The 25,888-nt window shown below is 48.5% G+C and overlaps 2 protein-coding genes and 2 long non-coding RNA genes across 9 annotated transcripts in view; 2 read left to right on the plus strand and 2 right to left on the minus strand.

Moving 5' to 3' along the window:
- The window catches only part of MEF2D (myocyte enhancer factor 2D), a 39,970-nt gene extending 34,048 nt beyond the window's left edge, over nt 1-5,922 (minus strand). Inside the window, exon 1 of one of the 2 annotated variants that reach the window (XM_067728202.1) lies at nt 5,788-5,922. The gene's annotated coding sequence lies outside the window, so the exon portion shown is untranslated. Of the gene's footprint in view, nt 1-542; nt 566-5,787 lie in introns of those variants that run through there. The other variant, XM_067728201.1, reaches the window with a different exon arrangement.
- LOC137219508 (uncharacterized) lies at nt 85-3,573 on the plus strand. Its single transcript, XR_010941155.1, has 2 exons — nt 85-200; nt 813-3,573. It is a non-coding gene; the product is annotated as an uncharacterized lncRNA (long non-coding RNA).
- Nucleotides 5,865-25,683, plus strand: LOC137219509 (uncharacterized). Its single transcript, XR_010941156.1, has 4 exons — nt 5,865-5,997; nt 6,440-6,552; nt 10,028-10,980; nt 25,558-25,683. It is a non-coding gene; the product is annotated as an uncharacterized lncRNA (long non-coding RNA).
- The window catches only part of IQGAP3 (IQ motif containing GTPase activating protein 3), a 40,407-nt gene continuing 36,595 nt past the window's right edge, over nt 22,077-25,888 (minus strand). For all 5 annotated transcript variants that reach the window (XM_067728195.1, XM_067728194.1, XM_067728196.1 and 2 more), the window contains 5 exons: nt 25,572-25,784; nt 24,858-25,024; nt 24,445-24,546; nt 23,896-24,004; nt 22,077-23,215 (listed from right to left, as the gene is read on the minus strand). In XM_067728195.1, coding sequence (XP_067584296.1) covers nt 23,102-23,215; nt 23,896-24,004; nt 24,445-24,546; nt 24,858-25,024; nt 25,572-25,784 — 705 coding nt within the window. In that variant the 3' untranslated portion in view covers nt 22,077-23,101. The remainder of the gene's footprint in view (nt 23,216-23,895; nt 24,005-24,444; nt 24,547-24,857; nt 25,025-25,571; nt 25,785-25,888) is intronic.

Raw genomic sequence — 25,888 nt, forward strand, 5'->3', positions numbered from 1 at the left:
GAACCCGTGGGGGCGTGGGGGCGGGGCCGGAGTAAAGGCGGTCCCAGGGACGCGGCCCCGCCCCTCGCTTTTCTCGGGCCGGCCGAGCCGGGCCGGGTCGGCCCCCACCCCACCGCCCTTCCAAGCTAGGCTGCGGCGCCGGGAGCGGCAGATCCCTCCGCCAGCCGGGAGGGAGGGAGACAGCGACGGACCGAGGCAAAGTAGGCACGCGAGACCCAGAGGCCCCTAAAGGGATCGGCCCGCGCCCGTGGTGCCCCCGCTTCGAGCTGGCCGGACGGCCGCCTAGCACTGCTGCCACCGTGCGCTCGAGGACGTCCTTTCCCGGGAGCTTCCTCGGACTGCGTGCACACTCTCTCATACACACACACACACACTCTACCTCGACAGCTCCCCCCATCCCCCAAGCCCCAGGAGATTTGGGAGGTGGGAGTCTAAGTAGATAAATTAAGGGTAGACGCTAAGTATTGAAAAGATTCCATCTTCCTCACTTAGGGTGTGCCGAAGCTCCACTTAAAGGGACACGTTCATTTCTGGGGGGTTACCTGGAGAGCTCGCTTGCTCCCTCTACCTGAGACAGGCCCCCTCCCCTCCCGGAGCCCGGCTCGGCAGACGCCCATCAATTTAAAGCGACAGCTCATAGTTCGTGGGTGACCTAATCCCCAGTGCCTGCGGCCCCAGAACACTTACAGCCGAGGGGGCAATTTAAAGGGGTGTGACCCTAATTTCCCCCAGCACAGGAAACGCCCCAAAGCATCTTATTAAAGAAGCAGTAGTAGCTGTTTTAAAAAGTTTTTAATTCCTGTTTGCTCCAGGGTGTGGTGAATCTTCTCGTGCCCTGCAACAGGAGTGTGGGTGCCATGCCTACTGGACAACTGACCCATCAGACTTCCTCTCCCAGCATCCCTGTTACTCCAACGTCTGCTTCCTACCTTGAGCTTGAGGAAATGATGGAATCTGGCTTAGATCTCAAAGAACCTTGGAGAACAGAAGGGCACTCAGTTCTTCACACACCCTGATTTCTATCTGGCTGGGTCTGATTTACTGGACAAAGACTCAATTCTAGGTTAAGGGCTGAAGAGACGAATATATCCCGAAAGAGGCAGCATGTTATGGTGATAAGAGGCATCAACTTTGGAGTAGTCAAGCTACCTTGGTTCAAATCCTTATTCCACCATTTATTAACTGGGAACAGAGGCACGTTACTTAACTTCCCTGTACCTCATGATCCTCATGGGTAAAATAAGAGATTTTGATAATAGTACCTAACTCATAAATTGGTGTGAAGATTAAATTAGTTCATACAAGTAGATTGCTTTGAACAGTACCTCATGCTGCATTATAATAATTCAAGGGCTGGACTGTCAAGACCCCCTTTAGGCCCATTATCTCATACAAGCATTAGTGGAGGCAAGTTCAGTGGAATTGCTTTGCAAATAGGTTGGAGGCTTATCTTGTATGCTTTAAGACAGGAAGCCAGCAAGCTCCTATTTCCTTGGCCTCAGTTTCCAACTCTTCCACTTGGCCCCTCCTTCAGGAAACCTGATTTAGAGTGTTCCACTTTGTCCCCAAACATAGCTTCTTAGTTCCCCATTAGATTTGAGAGATGGGGCCCCAGCACCAGAAGATGTCAGTCTTCCCTACCAGGCAGGGCTAGCTTGCCTGAAAGACCTCAGTGTAGGCAGGGGGAGCCCATCTGCCCTGTCCCCAAGGACTCTAGAAGAACAGAGTCTTGTGCCAGGCCTGGGGCTGTGGCAATAGCAGGATGGGAAAGTGCCCCCCCCTCCCTCAAGTGGGGAACCTCCCCTCACTTGTGGCCTCTATTTTTAGTGCTTCCCCAGGCTCTAGCTGGAGAAACCGTTTAGTCATCAGGGTGTTTATTTTCCGGCTGTTTCCGACGTCGGGAAAGCAGAATGTTGAGACTGGAGAGATCCAGGGCTGCTGGAAAAGACTTCTTAGGAACAGGCCTGGGAACTCAGCCTTCAGACCACTGGGTCCCAGATCACAGGAAAAAAAAGTGGGCAGGGGGCAGCCAAGCCCCCAGGACACTGAGAAAGCTGGGTTCTCAGCCTGCCTCCAGTTTTGAGGCTCTCAAGCTAGAGACCCTCTGGCCCCAGCTCTATTGGAAAGATTCTCTTCAAAACCATTAGCTGCCCCAGAACAAATTATTTCCCAGGGCTGTTTCCCAGAAACCCCCTCCCCAACATCCTACAGATCTGAGTGGTGAGCCTCCCGCCAACCACAGCTCCAGCCAATCTCAAGCCCGAGGTAGGTTTGCCAGGGCTGTGATTGGCCACCTGGTCCTCCCTGCCTTGGAATGTTGGGTCCTAAATAAAGGAATGAGGAAGGAAGGTAGGTGAGTCACCTAGGAGGGTGTTAAAGGGCCAGGAAGAGCAGGGGGGAGAAAGGAGGGCAGGGAAAAGCTCAGTGGGGGAGACGGAGTGTCCTGGACCCTGAGATGCTGAAATGATAATCCACTAGAAAACAGAGTAGGAAAGAGCAGGAGAGGCTGACATTACAAGTAGAATAGAATTTACATATACATGTATTTATAGAGAGAACTTCATAGGAAAGGAAAAGTAATAAACATGAGGTCTTGATTTCCATGGAGAACTAAGAAAGGATCTAGGGAGTGTTGCTGGAAGTTAGATTATAATAAAGACTTCCTGAAAATGACTCACTACATCTTTTTCTTCTAGCCCCTGGACTACCCATCCCAGGATGTGCTAGGTGGAAAATGCCTAGGCAGGCTCAGATGGCTGGGTCTCATTTTTCCTTCTCTCCCTCTGACTACCAACTCCATCTTTCTTAGAGAAAAGTCAACTAACGTTGCTATAAAATCCCCTGTGAGTCGGACAGATGCCCACCAAAGTCCTAAAAAGTGTGTGTAAACTCCTCAGTACTGTATCATCTTCATCAATTTATATGGCAAAGGGACATCAATAGCTCCCTTTAGTCACACCTCCCCAAGCATCCCTATCCAACTTAATTTGGAAAGGTCTCCCTCATCCACAAGGGCTGCTTCTCTCCTGACTGTTGTTTCATAACTATGGGAAGCCATTACTGCTGTTTCAGCCTCTAACTGGCTGCTTGGTTAACCCTCTTGCCTTCTCCACAGTCATTTGGACAATCTCCATCCTCACCTCCATCCATGTCATACTTTCCATTGGGCTGATCATTCTTCCTCCCAGTCTTCCAGTAATCCCAGCAAAGGCTCCCAATCTTTCCCATCTTCCACCTCACTTGTGAGGGGAAGGGCCATCAGCATGGGTAATATACTGGTGATCCTTCGACTTGTGTGTCTTCCTGTACCTCTGATTCTGTATAGTGTTCTCCACTCTGTGTATCTACCTCATCAGTACACACTGCATTGTAGTGACATTTTTGGTTTCTAATTTACTCTCCTTCACTAGATTTTGAACTCCTTGAGGGCAGCAGTTTAACTCAACTTTGAGTCTTCAGGGCTTTTCAGGGCCTGGCATGGAATGTGCTCAGCAAAAGTCTGTTTCATGAATCTGTATATGTGTTTGTAGCTGTGTATCTGAGTTAAGACTATAAAAACGTTATTGAACACTTCTAATTGTCTATTGATAACTGTGCTAGTCCAGGGATGGGGCTCTGATCTGGGACCGAACAAGTCCCGCTTTGGGCGGGGGCAGGGTGCGGGGCGGAGTTGGGCAGAGAGGTGTCCAAGACTGTGTTGGCAGAACTGTGCCCCAAGCTCAGTGCCAGGGTGCCTGGGGCCAGGCCCAGGGCAAAGGGCAGACGCCCCACCCTGGAAATGAAGGAGGTAGGGAAGGGGTGCCTAACCTGGGTCCTGGGTGAGTGCCCCCCCCCCACGAGTTCCCTGCCCCCGGCTGGGCAGGATGTGGTGGCAGCTGCAGGAGGGTGGGCAGGATGTGGGGGTGGGGGCAGCTGAAACGAAGCCCGACAGTCGTCTCCCCAGCTCCTCCCTTCTTCCCTCTCCCCACCCCCCACCGCCCCCTCCATGTCACGTGGTTCCAGCCCGGGCACCGACGGACTATTTCCCCCTTCCCGCGGAAGGACATAATTGACATTGCAAACTTGAGTCACCACCGACTTTAGCTACACCACGCCTTTTTCTTGCCCCATAGTGCAAGACGGAAAGTTTTCCAAATACACATTTCTTTAAAGCCTTGATCGCTAACCCTGGAGTGGACCCTTTAAATGCAAATGAACCGCCCTCTCGCTTTTGCCCCCCCCACCCCCACCCCATCTTCGCTCCTCGTGCCCAGACTCCGCCAGCTGCCATTGACGTCACACGTGCGTCAGCGTCGCCAGCCCAACCAGACGGCACGTGGGGGGAAGAAGGTGGCCTTAAAGGGCCAGACGCTCTCGGACTGCCGGGTTAGTGCTGTGAGATTTGGCCTTGAAAAAGAGGAATGAAATGGGAGGTGGGGAACTCTGTTGGAACAGAAAGAAATGCAGGATAGACGTTAGGAAGGACTTCCCAGAGTAGGACGGACAGGCCTTTCCTCTAGATTCCCCAGAAGTTTGGGTATTTGCTTCTGGGAGAGAAACCCAGGAGGAGCAGAACAACTCTGAGGGTAAAGGAAACTTGGCATTTACGACTCGCGCAATTATAATTTCGGCCTTTCCTCTATCCCTGCCCAGCATGTCCACAGCGCAAGGACTTCGGTCACTTCGGGATCCTCAGCACCAACAACAAGGGCGTAGTAGATACTCAATTTAAGTATTTGTAGAATGAATTGAGTACGATGCAAAGCCACCTCTTTTAGGAGGCTTTCCCTGATTGCCCCACCCAGCTACGCGTAGCACATACCCGAAGCTAAAGGCAATCTCACTCTCTTTTGAACACCCACGGCGTTTAATGAATTTACATCTTCCTTCCAGGCATTAGCGACCACAAGGGCAGTGGTTAAGAGCCCGAACTTGGAATCACATAAACGTAGGTTCCAGTTCCATTTATATAGTTTACAAGCTGAGTGACTTTGGACAAATCTCTTCATCTTGGTTCTAATAACTGTCAAATGGGGCTAATGCTTAGACCACAGATTTGTTATGAGGATTAAATGGGACAATTTTTGTGAAGTTCCTATATGGTATCTAATGCATAGTAAGCACTCAATAATGGTGGAGAGCAGGTTTTAAGATGGCCATCTCCCCCACTAAACTTCAAGCCTCTTGAGAGCAAGGAGCTTGCCGTACTAATTTATTCCCAGCACCAACACAATGCAAGGCTTACAATTTGTGCTTTTAAAATGTTTGTTGAATGAATAAACATGAATGAATGAGTATTTCAGTATTTCCTGAAATCTGACCTCCAAACCCACCCCTGAAGTTGTTACCAAAGAGAGAAAACATTACAAGTGCCCCCTCTGGCCCCAGGTTTTAAGCTCTGTGGTAGAGCCTCAAGGTAGAGTTGGGGTGAGGCCCTAATCTCTGTGGTTGAACCAAAAGTATTATGCAAACAAGCCTCAAATGATTGGTCTGCAATGGAGACCTGAAGGGGCCCTCCCCACCTCTCCCCATCCCCAGCTGCTAGAACCCTGTCCCAGCAAACCCAGGCTGGGCATCTGCCAGGAACACAGGACACTAGGGAGCTAGAAGAGAGCTTCTTGCCCCTTCAGAGTTTCTCAGCCCCAACACTAATCCATCTTTGGCCTTTTCTTCCCTGGAGCCTAGTCTGTCCCCCCATCAATTCGTCTCCCCAGCTCTGCCTCCCATCCCCCATTCCAACCCTCATTCCCTCCACAGCTTTCCAACAGTTATAGTGAAGGGCGAGGGGGACACAAGACCTCCTATCACCTGATTCCAGCTCCTTGGCCAGAGGAGCAGTAGCCACCTCGTCCTGGTTCAGCCTGTCTTGAAGCTGCTTATCGATCTGATTTTCAATATCTGTCACCATCTCTGAAGTAGAAGGGCTGACAGACAACAGAAGGGACTTCCTGCCAGGGGAGGAGCTATGAGCAGAGGGAAGTGAGAGCCCTCTCCTTCCTTCAAGACCAGGAAGATGTGGTGAGACCCTCCTCTGGCTGAGAGCAAACATGTCAACCCAAGGAACCCTGGGGGGTGCGGGTGGGTTTCCCCCACAGGAATCTCCCATCGGCCTTCATGCTGGCTCCACCCCCTGCGGGGGTAGGGTACCGCCCAGGAGCACTCTGTGTTCCAGAAAACCCCAAAATAACCCGCCTTAGCTGTCCGGCTACTATTTCTGTCCATCTTGTTTAATTATTCAAACCCAAGTTGGGGAGTGAACTATAAAAAGCTCTCCTACTTGGGGACCCAGGAGAGCTGGGAGACTCGCCAGGTTGCAAAAGCAGCAGACCACAGGGTTTGGGTGAGGTCACTCAGTCCAGCCTCCTGCCTGAAAGTTCCATCTGCTGTTTGCTGGCTTCCTCTGCTAGAAGAGGAGAATCCAGGTCTCCCTCCCTAAATCTCCCTCATGCTCTCATTTCAGCATCCCTCCAACCCTGCTGTGCCTGGGCTCCACCCGGTCTCCCTTTACTCAAAGTATTTCCTCTCAGCCATCTCTTTGCTGACTGCTCCCTAGTCCTGGTTCTTAACCCGCAGGTAATATTGTCAAACCCAAGCCTAAGGGATTGAGGGAGGTGGGGTGGCAGGGAGTGTAGGTAAAGAGGTCAGGTCAGGTGGAAACAGACAGGGGGATGGACACCATGCCCTGGGAGGGCACTCTATCAGCTGGGGGCTGGGCAGCACTGTTCTGGGTGGGGCAGGTTCCTGCCCACTGCAGGCGCTGAGTCTCTTCAGGAGCTTCTCTTGGGGACTCTGACATTGTAGCTGATCGGATGGAGGGAAGGCAGCGGGGAGGACTTTCTTTCTTTTCTGGACCTGGTCTTCTTCTAGTTGGCCAGAAGTCCAGTGTCAGTTTCCATTGAAACTGAAGCCCAGAGCAGGCTGAGTGCAGAAAGCAGGATTCCCCTGGGGGCCATTTCGGTGAAGCCTCTCCCACCACAGACCTTTCCTGGAAAGGTGGTAACAAGAGATGTGGTCATGGTTGCTGGGGCAACATGGGGTCATCCCAGTGACCAGTCTTTGGAGGTGGGGAGTGAGGGGATTGGTGTTAGTGAAGGGGAGACAGGCAGTTACTCAGTCTGAGCAGGAGGGGCTGAAAGAGAGCCTAAGACAGCCACTGAGACCCCAGAGACAAACACATGTGGATGTGGAGTTATAGGATGACAAAGGACAAGGGGCCTTGCGCCTCAAGAGGGGAACAGACCACATGGGGAAGATCCAGAGACCCAGGGCAGAGAAAGCACAGCAGTGGGGTGAGATGTCCAGTGTGGGAGGGGGAACCAGCAGCCTGGCAGAAGCTAGGGACAGGGGAGGGTGGCAGGACCTTCCGAGAGTCAGTGTGGGACCTGTGTGTTAAAAAAGAACCTTGGGTTTCACACCTGGGCCTATTTGGGGGCTTGTTCCCACACATTCCCTTTCAGCAGCAGCAGCAACTCCTGGCAGGTCCAGCCTGGCTCTCCCTGCTGTGGCTGCTACTAGAGCTACAAGGGGAGGTTGCTGAGGTAGGGGGAAGAGGCACGCCGTTGCTAAGCAACCAGAGGCTGTACCTGTGTGGCGGCATAGGAGGGGGCCCTGGCACCATTTGTAGGGGGCAGGGGAGGCAAGGAGACAGTAAAGGAACAGAGTGGACAAAGCTCAAGGCTTCCTCTCGCATCCTCCTCATGATGGTTACAGAGGAGAGGTGTACTTGTCACTCCACGTGTTAATGAGTGTGTGTATGGTCCTTCTCCAGGATGCTATGATTGTTTGTGTGGGCTTGCCTGTGAGGTACTCATCAGACTATCTCTTTTTAAAAATTAATTTATTTATTTCTGGCTGTGTTGGGTCTTCGTTGCTGCGCACGGGCTTTCTCTAGCTGCGACGAGCGGAAGCTACCCTTCGTTGCGTTGCGCGGGCTTCTCATTACAGTGGCTTCTCCTGTTGCAGAGCACAGGCTCTAGGTGCGCGGGCTTCAGTAGTTGTGGCTCGCGGGCTCTAGAGCGCAGGCTCAGTAGTTGTGGCGCGCGGGCTTAGTTGCTCCACGGCATGTAGGATCTTCCCGGACCAGGGCTCGAACCCGTGTCCCCTGCATTGGTAGGTGGATTCTTAACCACTGCGCCACCAGGGAAGCTCCGGACTATCTGTTGAGGGCTTTTGGGAGTGGGGACGGGAGGTAGGGGACAAAAGACCAGGTCAAGCATTTTTTCATCGGGTGATAGAAGGGGTCAAGGATTTGCCCCACCCACCAAAAGGTAGGAGCTTCTGCAGAACTGCAAAGGCCGGAGGGTAGAAGCTTGGCAGGAGCTGGAATGGGAGGAGAGGCTGGCTGGAACCTGCACTGGCCTCCCAGTCAGACAGAGGCTCTGCAGAGGAGAGGCAGCCTGGCAGCAGGATCCCTCTCTCATCCTGGAAGTCTCAGTGTTCTCAAAGCTGAAGTTCCCCACAGTATTTCATTATTTTTATTCTATTACTTTAAATTTATTTTCAAGTTGGCTGGAGTTTGACAGTGGTAACCATCAAAAGGAACGACTCTGTTGTTTCTCCTTTGAGCCCTGTCACCCACCCAACCACACCTCTAACAGGTCTATCAGGAAGCAGCTCAGGCCTTCATGCAGTGTGGACACAGGGCCATCACCATTCTTCTATCGCTTCCCCCATTGGCTCAGCCCCTATCCCCAAAGAGCATCTTCGTTCAACAAGTTTTACTGAGCACCTGTGATAGGGAGCTGGGGAAGTGACGAGGGGTGGGCACCGTGATGGTCCATACCCAGCTCCCCGTGTGGAGTGCCAGCCTGCCAGCTGGTGTCTCGCCAAATTCTGGTTCTCCCATCGCTCTCCACTCACACATGTTGCACATACTGGTTAATAACTGCTTGCGGTCTGTCCTGGCATGGTCCCCAAATTCCACAGGGAACGGGGTGTGCTTCAGCCCCCTCCTGCTCTCAGTAAGAGCTAGGAAATTGCTCCATCTCACACACTCCTGACTTGCCCCTGGAGGGCTGTGTTGCTGCGAAGACGCAGGGGCCAATGAGAGGCCACCTTAGTCCTGATCCATGAGAAAGTTTAAAAATTGAGGATAAAAAAGGTACAAGCTTGTTTTGTTTTCGCTCCTGCTGGATGCCAAGCACTCTGAAAGGCATTAGAGGCACTATTCTCATCCTCCAATAGCCCATCTGACATAGAGTTATCATCCTCATGTTACACATGATGAAACTGAAGCTCAGAGAGGTTAAGGAACGTGTTTGTATTCACACAACAGGTGGCTGTGGGATTCCAACCCAGGCCTGTGTGTGCCCAGTCAGGTCAGGGACAAAATGGTCTCACTGTTGCCCAATAAGAGAACCCTGACTACGTGGTTACAGGAACGCTAGAGGGGCCCAGGACTCCACACGGAGGGGAGACCCCAGGGCGTAGTTGGGACTGTATCCTCATGAATTCAGGACTGAAAGTGCCAATGAGGGAGAAAAGGGCACTCAGAGACCCAGCATGGTCACACAGGAACCTCAGAATTGCTCAGGTTTAGAGAAAGCCTGGGCAAAATGCTGAGTCAGGCAGGTCTGAGATCCAATCCCAGCTCAGTCATTTCTAGCGGTGTGACCTTAGGTGAGTCACTGACCCTTTCTGAGCCTCAATTTCCTCAGTGATAACGTGAGGGTGATACTCATAAAGTACTGCAGAGATTACAGTAGTTAATGTAAATGACGTATGTATGGTGCCTTGCTACAAAGGCCTTCTCCTTCCATCCCCTACAGAAGGAGAGGGTCACATGTAGCCAAGGCCAGATTCCAGAGTGGTGCAAATCTGTTGGTATAGTACCAGGATGCTCAAAGCCCGGTGGAGGTTTGTGGACTATCTTAGAGGTTTCTCTCTTTCTCTCATGGCAGGGGGCGGGGGAAGGTCATGTCTGGAGCAAAAGTGTTGAGAAAGGGCCAAAAAAGGGTCCTCTGCTGGAGCAGGCTGAGTAATGGTGACAGATGACAGAGGGAACACAATTCCCAACTCCAGTTTTCTACCCGTTTCTCTCCTAAAACAGATATTTAAAGTGGAAATGAGAGAACTGAAGTTCTGGAAAAGTGAGAATCAAGTCTACAGCCCATTCGTTCAGCAACTTCCTGTTTCCACCCCGTGAAGTTCAGCAGCGCAGCAGCGCAGAGGGAATTTGCACAGATGGTTGTGGTGGCATGGCCCCCGATCTGTGAGGAATTCTGGAGTTCTGGAGAATAGAAGGGGAGCCAAAGACTGGAGGTGAAAATAGGAGCTTCCAATCTTTAGGGAAGGACTTCCTTGGTGGTCCAGTGGTTAAGACTCCGCGCTCCCACTGCAGGGGGCGCAGGTTCGATCCCTGGTTGGGGAACTAAGACCCCACATGCCTCACAGCCAAAATAAATAAATAATAATAATAAGGAGGAGGGAAAGATAACCCCCACCACCATTTTGGTAGGTGAGAGAGAAAAGCAGGGGTCATCAGGAGCTAGCTGGGGTTTGCTAATCCCTGACCACTCAAGTGGGCACAGGCATCACCTGGGAGACGGTAAAAACTGCTGAGAATCTCGACCCACTCCAGACCTACTCATCACAACTTGCATTTTTTTTTTTTTACCTTTTTTTTTTGGCCCCGCTGTGCGGCATGCGGGGTCTTAGTTCTCCAACCAGGGATCGAACCCATGCCCCCTCCATTGGGAGCGTGGGGTCTTAACCACCGGACCACCAGGGAAGTCCCACAACTTGCATTTAACAAGATTCAGAGGTGATTCGAATGTACATTCAAGACTGAGACGCGCTTATCACAAGAAAAAAAAATTGGAACTATGTGTGGTGATGGATTGTGCTGGTCATTTCACAATATATACAAATATAGAATCATCATTATGTTGTACAACTGAACCTAATATAATGTTATATGCCAATTATACCTTAAAAAAAGAGAAAGAGAATAAAAAACAGACAGGAAGCACTGCTGTGACCTACTGTTGGACCCTCTATGAGGTGAGTGATTTTTTTTTTTTTGGCCATGCAAGGGCAGCTTGTGGGATCTTAATTCCCCCACCAGGGATCGAACCAGTGCCTGCAGTGGAAGGGTGGAGTCTTAACCCCTGGACTGCCAGGGAAGTCCCAAGGTGAGTGATTTTTAAATGTGTCATCAAAAGCTAGGAGTTCTGGGCTTCCCTGGTGGCGCAGTGGTTGAGAGTCTGCCTGCCGATGCAGGGGACACGGGTTCGTGCCCCGGTCCGGGAGGATCCCACATGCCGCGGAGTGGCTGGGCCCGTGAGCCATGGCCGCTGAGCCTGCGTGTCTGGAGCCTGTGCTCCGCAACGGGAGAGTTCACAACCGTGAGAGGCCTGCGTACCGCAAAAACAATAAATAAATAAATAAATAAATAAAAAAAAAAAAAAAAAAAAAAAAGCTAGGAGTTCTTTCAAGGACGGGTCCCTCCCTCCATGGAGTGTAGTGAGGAGAGGCTCTGTCTGGGCCCCAGCGGCTTGTTTCACTTGTTTTAAACAGTGGGCTTCCAAGAATACTTTTCCTTTGAAGAGGCAGGCCCCAGCTAAAAGATGTTTGAAAATCTTCTATGCCCTGTTATGGAATATCTATGCTATGGAATGCTGCACAGCCTTACAAAACGTGGAGTGGATCTGAGCCCACTGACACACATCAGTCTCAGAAATTGCTCAGTGAAAAAAGCAAGTCTCAGAGCAATCTATATAATAGTAGGTCATTTATGCAAGTAAGCCTAATATACATAGATATATGTATATTAATCAATTAGCTAATGGTTAGTGGCTTTTTCATTCAGGGTCTTACACTGTCACACTCTGATAGGGGTTAAGGTGAAAGCTTCCTCACATGTCTGGCACATGGGGTGGGAACACTCAAGCAGGGTGGGAACATTCAAGCAGGGGTCCAGAAAAGCTATGATCTATTCCCTCTGTAGTCTATCTTTGTGGTCTCTCCAGCATGGGGGCTTCAGGGTAGCCAGACTTCTTACAATGTGGCTTACGGCTCTAGAAGTATGTGTCCTAACACAGACAGCCAAGGGGAATCAATATTGCTTCTTATGACAAGACTTGGGTGTCACCTAGCACCACTTTTGTCACACCTTAGTGAGACAGGCCCAGAGGCCTGCCCAGGCTGTGGGGTAGAGGACAGAGCCCCCACCTGAGGGAGTGTGGTAATGTTTTGGAAGAGCATGTGGGATGGGAAATGGTGTCATGGCCATTTTTGGAAAATACATTCTGCCACAAAAAGTTCATATACATAAATGCAAATAATATATATAAAGAAGGGCTGGAGGGATCCATACCAAACTATCAATAAACCTTCCCTCTGGGGAAAATAGGTAGCAGATGTTTTAGCTTACCTTCGTATCTATTCCTTGAGTCTTTGACATTGAGATACAATATACATTATTTTATTTGTTTAATGAAAAGGAAACTGAAGAGAAGGAAAAAGTAAAACTTTGCTGTAAGCCTTTTATAATAAAATTATTTAATAGATTGGTATTTCTGGGGAATGTTGTATAATGCATCTGAAATTCATGAAACCATTTAATTAGGTTGATTATAATATATTTAAACAAGATGCAGAAATGTGGACAGCATTAATATTTTATTTTATTTATTTTTATTGGGGTATAGTTTTACAATGTGTTAGTTTGGACAGCATTATTATTATTTTTCTGTCTTTATTAAGATATAATTGACATATAACATTGTATAAATTTAAGGTGTACAATGTGATGATTTAATACATGTATGTATTGCAAAATGATTACCACAACAGGGTTAGTTAACACCTCCATAAACCTCACATAATTATCGTGTGTGTGTGTGTGTGTGTGTGTGGTGAGAACATTTAAGATCTACTCTCCTAGCAACTTTCACGTATAGAATACAGTATTGTTAACTGTAGTCACCATGCTGTACATTAGATCCCAGAATTTATTCCTCTTATAACTAGAGGTCTGTACCCTTTGACCAACATCTCCCATCTCCCCACCCCCCATGGATAGGATCATTCATTCATTTAACAACTATTTATTGAATACCTACGTGTGTTAACTGAACAGCTATTCCCAGAACATTTTTGTTCTGAGTCCATTTTGAGGGACATCTCTGGTAGTTCCATCCATTGTCTCACCCTTTTTCACATATTTATCTGGAAAGAGAAAAGCCAGGCTTGGTAAGGAGTGGCATGTTGGTGTAAAAAGACTTCAATATATTAGGTAAGAATAGTGAAAATATTCAGCCTCACTCTTCCAGTTATCTATTGCTATGTAACAAACCACCCTACAACTTAGTGGCTTAGGGGACTTCCCTGGTGGTGCAGTGGTTAAGAATCCGCCTGCCAATGCAGGGGACATGGGTTTGAGCCCTGGTCCGGGAAGCTCCCACATGCCACAGAGCAACTAAGCCCGTGCGCCACAACTACTGAGCCTGTGCTCTAGAGCCCATGAGCCACAACTAGTGAGCCTGCATGCCACAACTGCTGAAGCCCATATGCCTAGAGCCCGTGCTCCGCAACAAGAGAAGCCACTGCAATGAGAAGCCAGCGCACCGCAACGAAGAGTAGCCCCCGCTCGCTGCAACTAGAGAAAGCCCAGACAAAAAAGACCCAACGCAGCCAAAAATAAATAAAATAAATAAATTTATAAAAAAACAACAAAAAACGTAGTGGCTTAAAACATCATCATCATCATCATCATCATCATCATCACAATCATCACCTTCATCACCATCATCGTTATCATTATGGTTCTGGGCTTGCCTGAGCTCAGCCAAGCAGTTCTGTCTTAGGGTCACTCATGGAGTTGCAGACAGACAATGGCTGGAGTCTTCCCAAAGGCTTCCTCACATGTTTAGTTGTCAGCTAGGACCTCAGCTGGGAACGTCAACTGGAACCTACACTTGGCTCCTCTGTGTCAGCTTAGCTTCCTCACAGCATGGCTGTAGGCTACCAAGAACAAATGTTCCAACAGGACTGGGCAGAAGCCATATCATTTGTGACTTACCTTTAGAGGTCCCAGAGCCTCACTTTCAGTGTAGTTCTAGGCCTGCCCAGATTCAAGGGAAGGGAACATAAAGGCCAACTCTCAATGGGAGGAGGGCCGATGCCATGATAAGGAGAGCATGGGGGCTGGGAGAGTTTGTTATGGCCATCTTAGAAAATATAATCTGCTATTTCAGTCATTATCAAAAAATGAAAACTAAACAATCACGCTTGTAGTTTTCAAACGAACAATGGATTCGGTTAACAGAGGGTCAAAGCCAAGTCCTTCTGTGTCAGGCCAGATGGGCTAAGTTGTGCTGCGGTGATGACCACCCCCCAAATCTCAGTAGCTGAAGATAGTAAGTCTCAGTGCCAGACAGTGCCTGGCTGTCTTTCCAGGGTGCCACCCGCTGGTGACTCAGCTCATGACACTTGTCACACATAGGATAGTAGGGGGAAGTTCTGCTCCAGGTAGCCACTCGGTAGTGACCCAGGCCGATGGAGGCTCTACCATCTTGTAGCTGCACTCTCTGGACCACAGATACCGATGAGGGAAAGAAAGACCAGAAAATCACATGTGGGATTTTTGTCGCCTGTGAGCCTGGAAGTGACACACTACACCTCCTCTCACATTTCATTGGTCCAAACTGTTCATATAGACCTGTCTAGCTGCAAGGGGCTGGGGAATGTAGCAGAGTAATTGGGGTTTGGGGTGAGCATTTAGTGGTCTCTGCCACATCTCGTGTGACCCCAACAAGGCCATACACGATCGGTCCTTCCACCTTATCTCTCAAACCTTTTCTCCAGATATCCACATGGCTTACCTCTTCACCTCCTTCAAGTCATTGCCGAGATGCCTCCTCCTCAGTGAAGCCTCTCCTTATCACCCTCCTGAAAATCGTAACCCACCCTTTATTCCTCCCCTTCACCCGTGCTGTCCCTTATTCTGATTTTTCCAAAGTACTTATTACTTCTTTTTTTTTCTTTAAATTTCTTTATTTTTGGCTGCGTTGGGTCTTCCTTGCTGCGCACAGGCTTTCTCTAGTTGTGGCGAGCAGGGGCTACTTTTAGTTGCAGTGTGTGGGCTTCTCATTGCGGTGGCTTCTCTTGTTGCAGAGCACGGGCTCTAGGTGTGCGGGGTTCAGCAGTTGTGGCACACGGGCTCAGTATTTGTGGTGCACAGGCTTAGTTGCTCTGTGACATGTGAGATCTTCCCAGACCAGGGTTCGAACCTGTGTCCCCTGCATTGGCAGGCGGGTTCTTAACCACTGCGCCACCACGGAAGTTCCTACTTCTTTTCTTTTCAATTGAAGTATAGTTGATTTACAATATTGTGTTAGTTTCAGGTGTACAGCAAAGTGACTCGGTTATATATGTATAGATCTATATCCTTTTTTCAATTCTTTTCCATTATAGTTTATTAAAAGCTATTGAATATAGTTCCTTGTGCTATACAGTAAATCCTTGTTGTTCAAAGCGCTTGTTACTTCTAACATACTAAAGTATCTGTCTTTCTTTACAATGTCAACACCATGAGGGCATCAATCTATGTCTGCTTTGTTTAACGACGGATCCCAAGTACCTAGGATAGTGCCTGGCACAGAGACGGCACTTAATAAATATTTGCTGAAGGACTGAATTTTTAAAAATACTTGCTGTCGGCAAGGTCGTGGTAAGACTAACACTTCTATGCCCTCTTAGTGGGACTATAAATTGGTGTAATAGAGTTTTAAATAAACTTTTAATTTTGGAATAGTTTTCAATTTACAGAAAAGTTGCAAAAACAGTACAGAGAGTTCTTGTATATCCCTAAGGTTAACATCTTACATTGTTGTGGTACATTTGTCAAAACTAAGAAACCAATATTAGCATATTATTATTAACTAAACTCTAGACTTTATTCATTTTCACCAGTTTTCCCATTGGTGTCCTTTTTTCTTCCCAAGATTCAGTCCAGGGTACCACATAGCATTTGGCAATCTGTATTTTTAAAATGTGTGTTCCTTGCCGAGGAAGGGGCCTTCTTATGCTACACTGGGAGTGGTAGGAAGGCAACTGAGAGGTTTCGCAAGCCCCACGAGGGCAGATTTGTGTTGATTTGCAAGAGTCAGGCTGGGCTTCATTCTGGATCAAGGAGTACTGGCCCCATAGGGTGTACCGGTTTTCTCTCACCTTCTGTGCCCTCTTTCTTTGTGAATTGATACAGATTTGCTGGAGGACATTAGGTCACATGCAAAAAGTGCCTTTAAAAGGTGCCTACTCTTTGACACAGCAACTTCCCTTCTAGGAGTATAATCCAAGGAAATAAACCCAGGCACAAAGATTTAGGTAGAAAGATGAATCAGGAAGGAATCTTTGTAAATAATAAAACATGGCGCTGAGGAATTTCAGCAAGCAGGGATCTGTCAGGAGATGCTGATAGCGCTCAGGGTTGTAAGGAGTGAGATGACTTGACCTGGGAAAGATGACACACTGACCCCTCTAGGGATCTCAGTGTCAGAAACTGCTGGCTGTCTCTCCAGGGTGCTGCCAGCTGGTGACTCAGCTTCAACTGGCTTTCCTTCCGGGGTGCCACCCTCAGAATTCAAATTCTGATTGCAGAAGGGAAGGGAGTCTGTGTCTATTCTATAGCCTTGAGCCCAGTGTCCTGGTCAGGGGGAGGCAGATTCTGCTAACCATTAATCCCACCAGTCATTTGGAGGAAGAGAGAATCAGTACCCTAAAGGAAAAGACTCAGGACTTCCCTGGCAGTCCAGTGGTTAAGACTCTGGCTTCCCCTGCAGGGGGCACAGGTTCGCTCCCTGGTCAGGGAACTAAGATCCCGTGTGCCGCATGGCATGGCCAAAAAAAAAAAAAAAAAAAAAGACCCAGAGAGAACAATGCCAACAGAGCCCCCTACAAGGGATTTGCAACATAACATTCTTCTATATATCAAAACTTAACCCTCTAGACGGTTATTTTATAGTGGATGGATTAAGTATATATGGTTATTTTATAGTGGATGGATTAAGTAAATTATGGTATATCCCATTTAATATGGTGAATTTTTTACAGTGTTAAATGGAAAAAGCAGGTTACAAAATAAGATGCATAGTGTGATTCTAATTACAAATATGATTAGAAGAAAATACATCAAAATATTACAAGTAGCTACCATTTGGTGATGGTATCATGAATTATTTTAACCTTTTTTTGCTTTTTAAATATTTTCTAAATTTTCTACAATGAATATGTGTTATAATCTGGAAAAACCTAATTTTTTAAAATTTCATGCTCTTTGATCTAGTAATTTCTGTCCTAGCATTCTAAGGAGATAATTAGAAATGTAAATAAAGATCTTATACCCAAGGATATCCATTGCAGAATTATATAAATTAATGAAAATGGAAAACTGTCCAATATTATGGGAATGTTAAATATATGAACTATATGGGTTATGTTATAGACATTAATAACGTTTTTGAAGAATTTTTTTTTGTTTTTAATTAATTAATTAATTAATTTTATTTTTGGCTGTGTTGGGTCTTCGTTGCTGTGCGCGGGCTTTCTCTAGTTGCAGTGAGCGGGGGCTACTCTTCATTGCGGTGTGTGGGCCTCTCATTGCGGTGGCCTCTCCTGTTGCGGAGCACGGGCTCTAGGCGCGCGGGCTTCAGTAGTTGTGGTACGCAGGCTCAGTAGTTGTGGCTCGTGGGCTCTAGAGCACAGGCTCAGTAGTTGTGGCACACGGGCTTGGTTGCTCTGCGGCATGTGGGATCTTCCCGGCCCAGGGCTCGAACCTGTGTCCCCTGCTTTGGCAGGCGGATTCTTAACCACTGCACCACCAGGAAAGCCCTGAAGAAATTTTTAAGACATAGAGAATGTTTTTCACAGCTAAATGAATAAAGCAGACTCTAAAATTGCATATATAGTGTGATCTCAGCTAGTCCATTCAGTCCCTCTGGTTTAATTCAACAGTACCAATGTGGGACTTCCCTGGTGACTCAGTGGTTAGGACTCTGGGCTCCCAATGCAGGGGGACTGGGTTTGATCCCTGCTCAGGGTATTAGATCCCACATGCATGCTGCAACTAAGAGTTTGCATGCCACAACTAAGGAGCCCACAAGCCGCAACTGAGGAGCCTGACTGCCAAAGCTAAGACCTGGAGCAACCAAATAAATAAATAAATAAATATTAAAAAAAAAAAAAACCAGAAACCCCAGTGCTAATGCACTTTTTTCTTTTTAAATAAATTTATTTATTTATTTTTGGCTGCGTTGGGTCTCCCTTACTGTGTGCGGGCTTTCTCTAGTTGCGGCAAGCGAGAGCTACTCTGTTGCGGTGTGTGGTCTTCTCATTGTGGTGGCTTCTCTTGTTGTGGAGCACAGGCTCTAGGCGTGCAGGCTTCAGTAGTTGTGGTGCACGGGCTCAGTAGTTGTGGCTCATGGGCTCTAGAGTGCAGGCTCAGTAGTTATGGCGCACAGGCTTAGTTGCTCCACAGCATGTGGGCTCTTCCCGGACCAGGGCTCAAACCCGTGTCCCCTGCATTGGCAGGCAGATTCTTAACCACTGTGCCACCAGGGAAGTCCCTGCTGATGCATTCTTATGTCACATGACTAAAAGTATTCCCTGTAGAACAGTTCTTCTCAAGCTGTCTGTAATGAAGGGTGACATCTTAAGATTTCCCATCTGTTATGGACTGATATTTTCGTGAAATACAATAAAAACTAGTTATTAGAAAAATGAAATGAACAGACTTATAAAATATAAACTCAATCTTTTATTAGATTCAGGGGTAAAACTGCTGGCTGTGAGTTTCTAAATGCTTGTTCTCAATTTTGGCATGTGTCCCAGTAGCGGACCAGGAACAGCTTGTGGTGCCTAATCCCAGCAGCACTGCTGTAGAACAAGGGACACGCCACTCCTCCGTGATGTTCACACCTCAGTTCTAGAGCCATAGCGTGCGTTGGCTTTCCTTTTCATAAGACTAGTATAAGCTCACTGTAAGAACAGCACAGAAAGATACTTCCTCCTCCCCAAAGGTGACCACTGCCACGTTTCTTGTGTATCTTTCCAAACAACATGTACCATTGACAGCTTTTCACATCATTGCACTCAGATCTAGCTCATCATTTCTATTGGCTGCATAATGTACCGTTGTGTGGCTGCCTTTCTAAGATCATCACCATTACAAATAATACTGCCACAAACGCTCCGGAGCTCTTTGCTCCCTTATACAGGTGTCTCCACAGGAAAAATTCCTTACTGGGTATGTATGCTTACATTAAAAAAAATAAATATAATTCACATACCATAAAATTCACCCTTTTAAGGTGTACAATCAGGTGGTTTTTTACTATATTCACAGAGCTGTGCAGCCATCCCCACTATTTAATTAATATTTTCAACATCCCTCAAAGAAACCCCATATCCATGAGAAGCCACTTTCCATTCTCCCCTTTCCCCAGGCCCCGGCAACCACTAATCTACTTTCTGTTCCGGACATTTCATATAAATGAAATCATACAATATATGACCTTTTGTGTTCGGCTTTCACTTAGCATAATGTTTTCAAGGTTCTTCCATGTCGTAGCATATATCAGTACTTCCTTTTGATGGCTGAATAATATTCCATTGTGTGGATATATCACCTTTTGTTTATCTATTCATCAGTTGATGAACATTTGGATTATTTCCACTTTTTGGCTACTATGAATCATGATGCTATGAACATTTATGTACAGATTTTTGTGTGGACGTATGCTTTCAATTTTCTTGGGTATATACCTAGGAGTGAAATTGCTGGCTCATATGGTAACTCTATGTTTAAAATGCTGAGGAACTGCCAAATTGTTTTCCAAAGTGGCTCCACTATTGTACAAGCTCCCTCGCAATATATGACTTGTAATTTCTCCGCATCCTCACCACTTGTTATTACCTACTTTACTTTAGCCATCCTAGTGGGGGTGAAGTGGTATCTCATGATTTTGACTTGCATTTTGTTAATGACTAATGATGTTGAGCATCATTTCATGTGCTTATTAGCCATCTGTATATCTTCTTTGGAGAAATGGCTTTTCGAATTCTTTGCCCATTTAGTTGGGCTTTTTATTTTTGAGTTGTAAGAGTTTCTTTTTTTTTTTTTTAAATTTCTTCCTCCCTCCCTCTCTCCCTCCTTTTCTGTGTTGGGTTTTTGTTGCCGTGCATGGGCTTTCTCTAGTTGCAGCGAGCGGGGGGGCTACTCTTCGATGCGGTGCGCGGGCTTCTCATTGTGGTGGCTTCTCTCATTGCGGAACATGGGCTCTAGGCGTGCGGGCTTCAGTAGTTGTGGCTCGTGGGCTTAGTTGCTCCGCGGCATGCGGAATCTTCCCGGACCAGGGCTCGAACCCGCGTCCCCTGCACTGGCAGGAGGATTCTTAACCACTGTGCCACCAGGGAAGCCCCATAAGAGTTCTTTATACATTGTAGATATAAATCCCTTGTCAGATATATAGTTTGAAAATATCTTCTCCCATTTTGTGGGTTGTCTTTTTATTTTCTTGGAAGTGTCCTTTGAAGCACAAGTTTTGAATTTTGATGAAGTTCAATTTATCTATCAATACTTTTTCTTTTGTGGCTTGTGCTTTCAGTGTCATGAAAATTTATGTGTTTCTTCTAAGAGTTTTATAGTTTTAGCTCTTATGTCTAGGTTTATGATGTTTTAATTTTTGTTTGTGGTGTGAGGTAGGGGTCCAACTTCATTCTTTTGTATGTGGATATCCAGTTGTCCCAGCACCATTTGTTGAAAAGACTACTCTTCCCCCCATTGCATTGTCCTGGCACCCTGCACTTATATTTCTGATGTTGCCAAATTGTCCTCCGAGGAGGTTGCACTGGTGTAGAGCCCCAACCATTGGAGCTAAGTGTCCGTATCTCAGATTGGGCATCAACAGTTAGGAGAAGACTTGATGAACTGAAGCTCATCAGGGACCATCACTAGGGTCGAGTCAGGTGAACCTGGAAGAAGAGAGTGGCATGAGAGTGTGGGGTGAAGGAAGTGGAAATGCTTCAGAGAAGAGAAAAATGCAAGGGAATATAATCTGAGCAGATGGGCCCGAGTTTAAAGACTTTTTGCCCCTTACCAGCTGTGTAGCGTTGGGTAGTTATCTAATCCTCTGAATCACAGTTTCATCATCTGTTAAACAAAAATGGTGACTGCTTACCTTTGTAGAGTTGTTGTGAGGAATAAGTGTATGTAAATATCCCAGCAGTAACGGTAGCTGTTGTGACTTTTCTACATGCGGTGCCTGCAGCTGAGATCATGTGCTTGTGGGGGGGCATCACAGTGGGGTAGTGTTGGAGCCGTTTGGTGAGTGTGGGACTTTTAATGATGACTGATCATGTACAGAAACTTGGATCCACTGGTACGTGTCACTGTCACCCAGAGCGAGGCGGTACTTGAAGTTTTTGCTGTGACATGTTAAGGGGGGCAGAGGATGTGACTGAGATTGAATGTGACAGCAAGACAGATCCTGAGTGACAGAATGGAACGGAGTGCAGGGAGATGGGCTGCACTGGGCAAACTTGTGTGCACCCGCCCAGTAGGAGCTGCTTGGGAGTTCTGATGTCAGGACGGGTGTCTGTATAGACTGTCCCCTCCTCCAGACTCCCCTCCGTGCTTCCTGAAACCTGGGAGGAAAGGAGGGCGGCTTTCCTCATGGACATGGGATTTTGATCATAGTGTAGAACCCATGATACTAAGGAGCTGTGGCTCAAGCACCTTTGGTGTCATCACCCAAGGCTCAGGAAAAGAATTTGCAGCAAATGTGTGCAAAACGGATGAAGTAGAAGCTGGACTGGTTTCTCCTCCTCTTGGCTTTAGTCTTCAGAGTGGCTGATAAAAGCAGAATCAAAACCTAAGCATTTCTTCCTACTCTCTGTCCCCTGGGGGAGGGAAGAGAGGAATAAACGCCACATCTCATTAAGCATTGATGAGCTCAGGCAGGCAGAGTGGGCCCACAGCCGAGGCAGGCAGGAGGCTGGGGGAGGCTGCAGGAAGGACTCCCCAGCTCACCAGGGAACATCTGTCCCAGAACTTGGAGGCCTGCGCAGGAAGTGAAATAAGGGGTTAACAACAGATGTGGGGGTAACAGCTGCTTTTATTAAAATGAAATCAGAAGGGCCACAGGGACAGGAAGCTGGGTAGATGTGGGGACAAGAGAGAGACAGTGGCTGAGACAAGACGGCAGATCTATGGAAACTGCCTGGAAGAGTCAGCTCTAAGGTGCAAGAATCCTGAGGGTGAGAGAGAAAAGGGGAAGACTGCTTTTTGTACCGTATGAAGCTGAAGTAATGAGATCTTAAACACGAGTGATCCAAGGTGACTTTATATACAAGGTATAAAAGATTGGCATGAATATTAGTTTGAACAGGGAAATGGGAACTCTTTCTCTGAGCTCAAAAAGAAAGCAAGCCATGATTAAGGCTGCACAGAGTATAGGGGTAGGAGAGAATAAATACCCTAGTGACCCGCATGTAAAACAGACTGTAAACAAGGGAATGAGATTTGAGGTTAACGGAGGGTCATCTTGCCTAGGCCGCCTTGGATGGCAACCGTGTCACAATGCCACATGGGCATTCACGAGCGCCGTCCACCCGGTGTGAGGGTGACGGGCTGGAGGGTGTGAGGCGTCACAGAGTGGCCTGGGCTTCAGCAGGGCAGGAACACACACAGCTGATGAAGTGGGAGTGGGGACAGGGACCCCCTGGCTTTGGGGTCTGCGAAGGGAAGGGAGGCAGCAGGAAATCAGGCCGCTGGGGCAGTGCTCACGGTATTGGGAGGGCAGCAGCAGACGCAAGAGCAATAGCTTTCTCAGGTCAAAGGGCAGGCCCTAGGTTCATTCCCTACCATCTGGCTGGAAAACCGTGGGGTTCTGGGACTTCAAAGCCACACAGCCAGACTCAGAGACAGGGTTCGCTTGGGCCAATTAGAGTCCCTGCCTGTGGCCAGGTAGACAAACTCCTCCCAGCTGGGGAAAGGGTGAGACTCCTCGAGCCCTGCCCAGTCCTGAGCTCTGGGTGTCTGCAGGGAAGTGGAATAGTGCATTAGTGTTAAGAAAAGCATCCAGCGAGGTAAGAAAGGCTTGGGTAGCACCCACTGCCTCTGTCACTTCCGCAAGAATTTCTTGTTGAGGAGGAAGATGAGAAGGTTGACGTTGACCTTGGCCTTGTTGAAGAGTTTCATGACAGCCACACCCTCGTATTGGAGCTGCAGGAGGTCCTAGGAGGGAGGGAAGGGGCAGGGAAGCAAGTTTGAGGGTTTCTCACGGTGGCCCATACAGCTAGTCTATAAAACACTAACATCTTGGAGCCTTACACAGTCATCCAGTGGCACTGGCCACTGAAGTGGGCATTGAAACCCCCTGCACAGATGAGGAAACCGAGGCCAAGAGACAAGTACAGTGACTTGACCAAATGTCAATTCAAGCAGAGCCAGGGCTTGAAATCATTTAAAAGACAAAACAGCAGAGCAAAAAGATTTGGATTTAAAATCACTGCTTCCCTGAACACTGGCTTATGACTTAGGCCGGCTTCTTAACCTTTTAGTCTCAGAGCCTATAAAATAGGGATAATGCTTGAGAGTTTCGGAGAGGATTAAATGAGGTAATGTGTAAAGTCCCTGACATGTGATAGGGCTTCAAATGTTAATCCTGCTCTGACATCACCAGCCCACTCCACTCTCCTGATGCTTGGCAGTGGGGTCTGTGTCAGGGCACGGGGACAGAGAGGCTTGGGCTACACAGACCATCACCCTTCTCTTCAGGAATAGATGATACGGATTGGGTGGGGAACAGAGCTGATGTCATCCGCGGCCCAGGGAAGCCAGGCGAGGCTGCCATCTTTAGGCTAGCACCGAAAGCCCATCGGGTGTCTTGAGGGCTCATGGGAGTGTCCCCTCACCTGATAGTGAAGCTGAAATCGCTCCATGTCCACACCCAGGAACTTGGCATTTACTTCGAACTTTCCTGCCTCATCTCCAGGGGTGATGTCAAAGATCACATTTCTGAAGCTATCAAGAACAGGATTCAAAACAGGGACCCACTGCGTCTTTCCAGGGCCACAGCCGCACTCTTCCACCCACTGCTGCTCATCCCAGGCAGTGCTGTGAGTCACCCAGAGCCAGGCTTCTCCTCTATCACTCTCTTTCTCCTCCCACTTTTACCTCTGCTTACACCTCAGCTCTTCTCTCTGCCCAGCCCTAATCAACTGTTCTCTCCTCCAGGACACCTTCCCAGCATCTTCTGCCTTGGAGTGTCTAGAACTGTGCCAGACCACACCCACTGCCCTTAACTCTGTCTGGAAATGTCGTGTCTTCCCCATTGTTCTAGCAGCTCCTTCAAGGCAGGGACCATGCCTCTCCTTCCCTCCCACCTGGTGCCCAGCCCAGAGCCCCACCCCCAGGTTAGGATATGGGAGAGGTCTGACATTCTGCCCTCCAAAGACACATACTGAGAGGTGGGAAGATCTTCAATTTCCACCAAGACACCCTTCTCCAGGAGCTGGGCAGCAGTGTAATGGAGAGATGGCTGCTTCTTCCCTTTCCCAGAACTCCTGAGGAAGAAAAGGCCCCAGAGAATGCATCTAACAAACCCTTCAACACCAAAGACACTAGTTCTCTCTGTGGCTGGTAGGAAGGAAATTAGACCCCGAGGAAGACTTCTCACTGGTGGAAGACAAGAGGAGGGGGCTGCACTTGAACCCAAGACTTTGCGAGTGAAACTCAAAGACCAGAGTCAGGAAGGGACCATGCTGTTCTGGGGTGAGATGTCCCTATCAAAGCTGTGAAAGAGTGGGGCAAAGGTCGACATGGGCAGGAGGAGAGGTCACAGGCAAGCTTCAAAGTGTAGGAAGGGAGCACCTACTTGGAGCTGGGGGCCAGGTGGTCCAGGCAGGCCCGGATGTACTGGCTGTAGTAGTCGCCCTGCTCCTCATAAAAGGTGGCCTTAGTGCTCAGGGCCTGGAACGTGGCCTGGAGCTTCACCAGCTCTGCCTTCCGCCGCTGCCGGTGCCTGCGCTGGTTGCAGATGTCCTGGGGTTGGGGGCACCAGGGGAGGGGTGAGTTGACCCTTCCTGGCAGGAGAATCTCAGGGTCTGATTCAGGCCCGAGAACAACTCACTGTAAGGATCTTTAGGAAGAGCAGGAAGAGGAAGATTTCAAGGTTGTTTTCCCTAGGAGGAGGGCAATCTCAAGGACCCTATCCCAAACCCTTGAAGGACGTTTTCAGGGCCTCTCCCCCATTGAGGAGTAACTGTTCCACGGCTCCTTGTTTTTTAGTGAAAGAGAGTTTCAAGAATACTCCCTTCCCTGACGAATTTTGAGACCTTTCCTTCAAAAAGGACCCTTGGAGATCGCTTGGGCTTCCCCTGGCTGGTGACAATTTTGGGTAGGCACTCACCAGGGAGAGGCCTGCCCTTGAGGTGCCAGCACTATGGACATGCGTGCGCGCACACACACACGCACACACACACACGCACACACACACACACACGCACACACACACATACACGCACACTCTCTCACTCCCTCTCTCTCTCTCTTTCTCGCCCTTCCGCTCCCTCCAGGCCCAGGCCGTTACCTTGGCCAGTTCGTCTACCAGCCCCTGGTAGCCGTCGCTGGCACTGACCAAAGCCAGGCCCTCGAGTCGGCGCAGGTTCCGCAGGACACGCTGTTGCTTCTCTGCCAGCGGCAGGAGGGAGTGAGCTGTCAGCGAGCGGTGTCGTCGCAGCGACACTGGGGTCTGGGCTTCACAGGCCTGGCGTCGGCACATCAGCCGCTTGTGGGCTGCTTCCTGGGGGGCAGAGATGCTGAGGGGTCTAGCAGGCCCTACCATTCTGCCCCCAGGCCATGGTCCAGAGGGGGAGGGGCGGGGTGAGGTGGCTTGTGAACATCAAA

Source organism: Pseudorca crassidens, chromosome 2 (genome assembly GCF_039906515.1).
Source record: "Pseudorca crassidens isolate mPseCra1 chromosome 2, mPseCra1.hap1, whole genome shotgun sequence".
NCBI lineage: Eukaryota > Metazoa > Chordata > Mammalia > Artiodactyla > Delphinidae > Pseudorca > Pseudorca crassidens.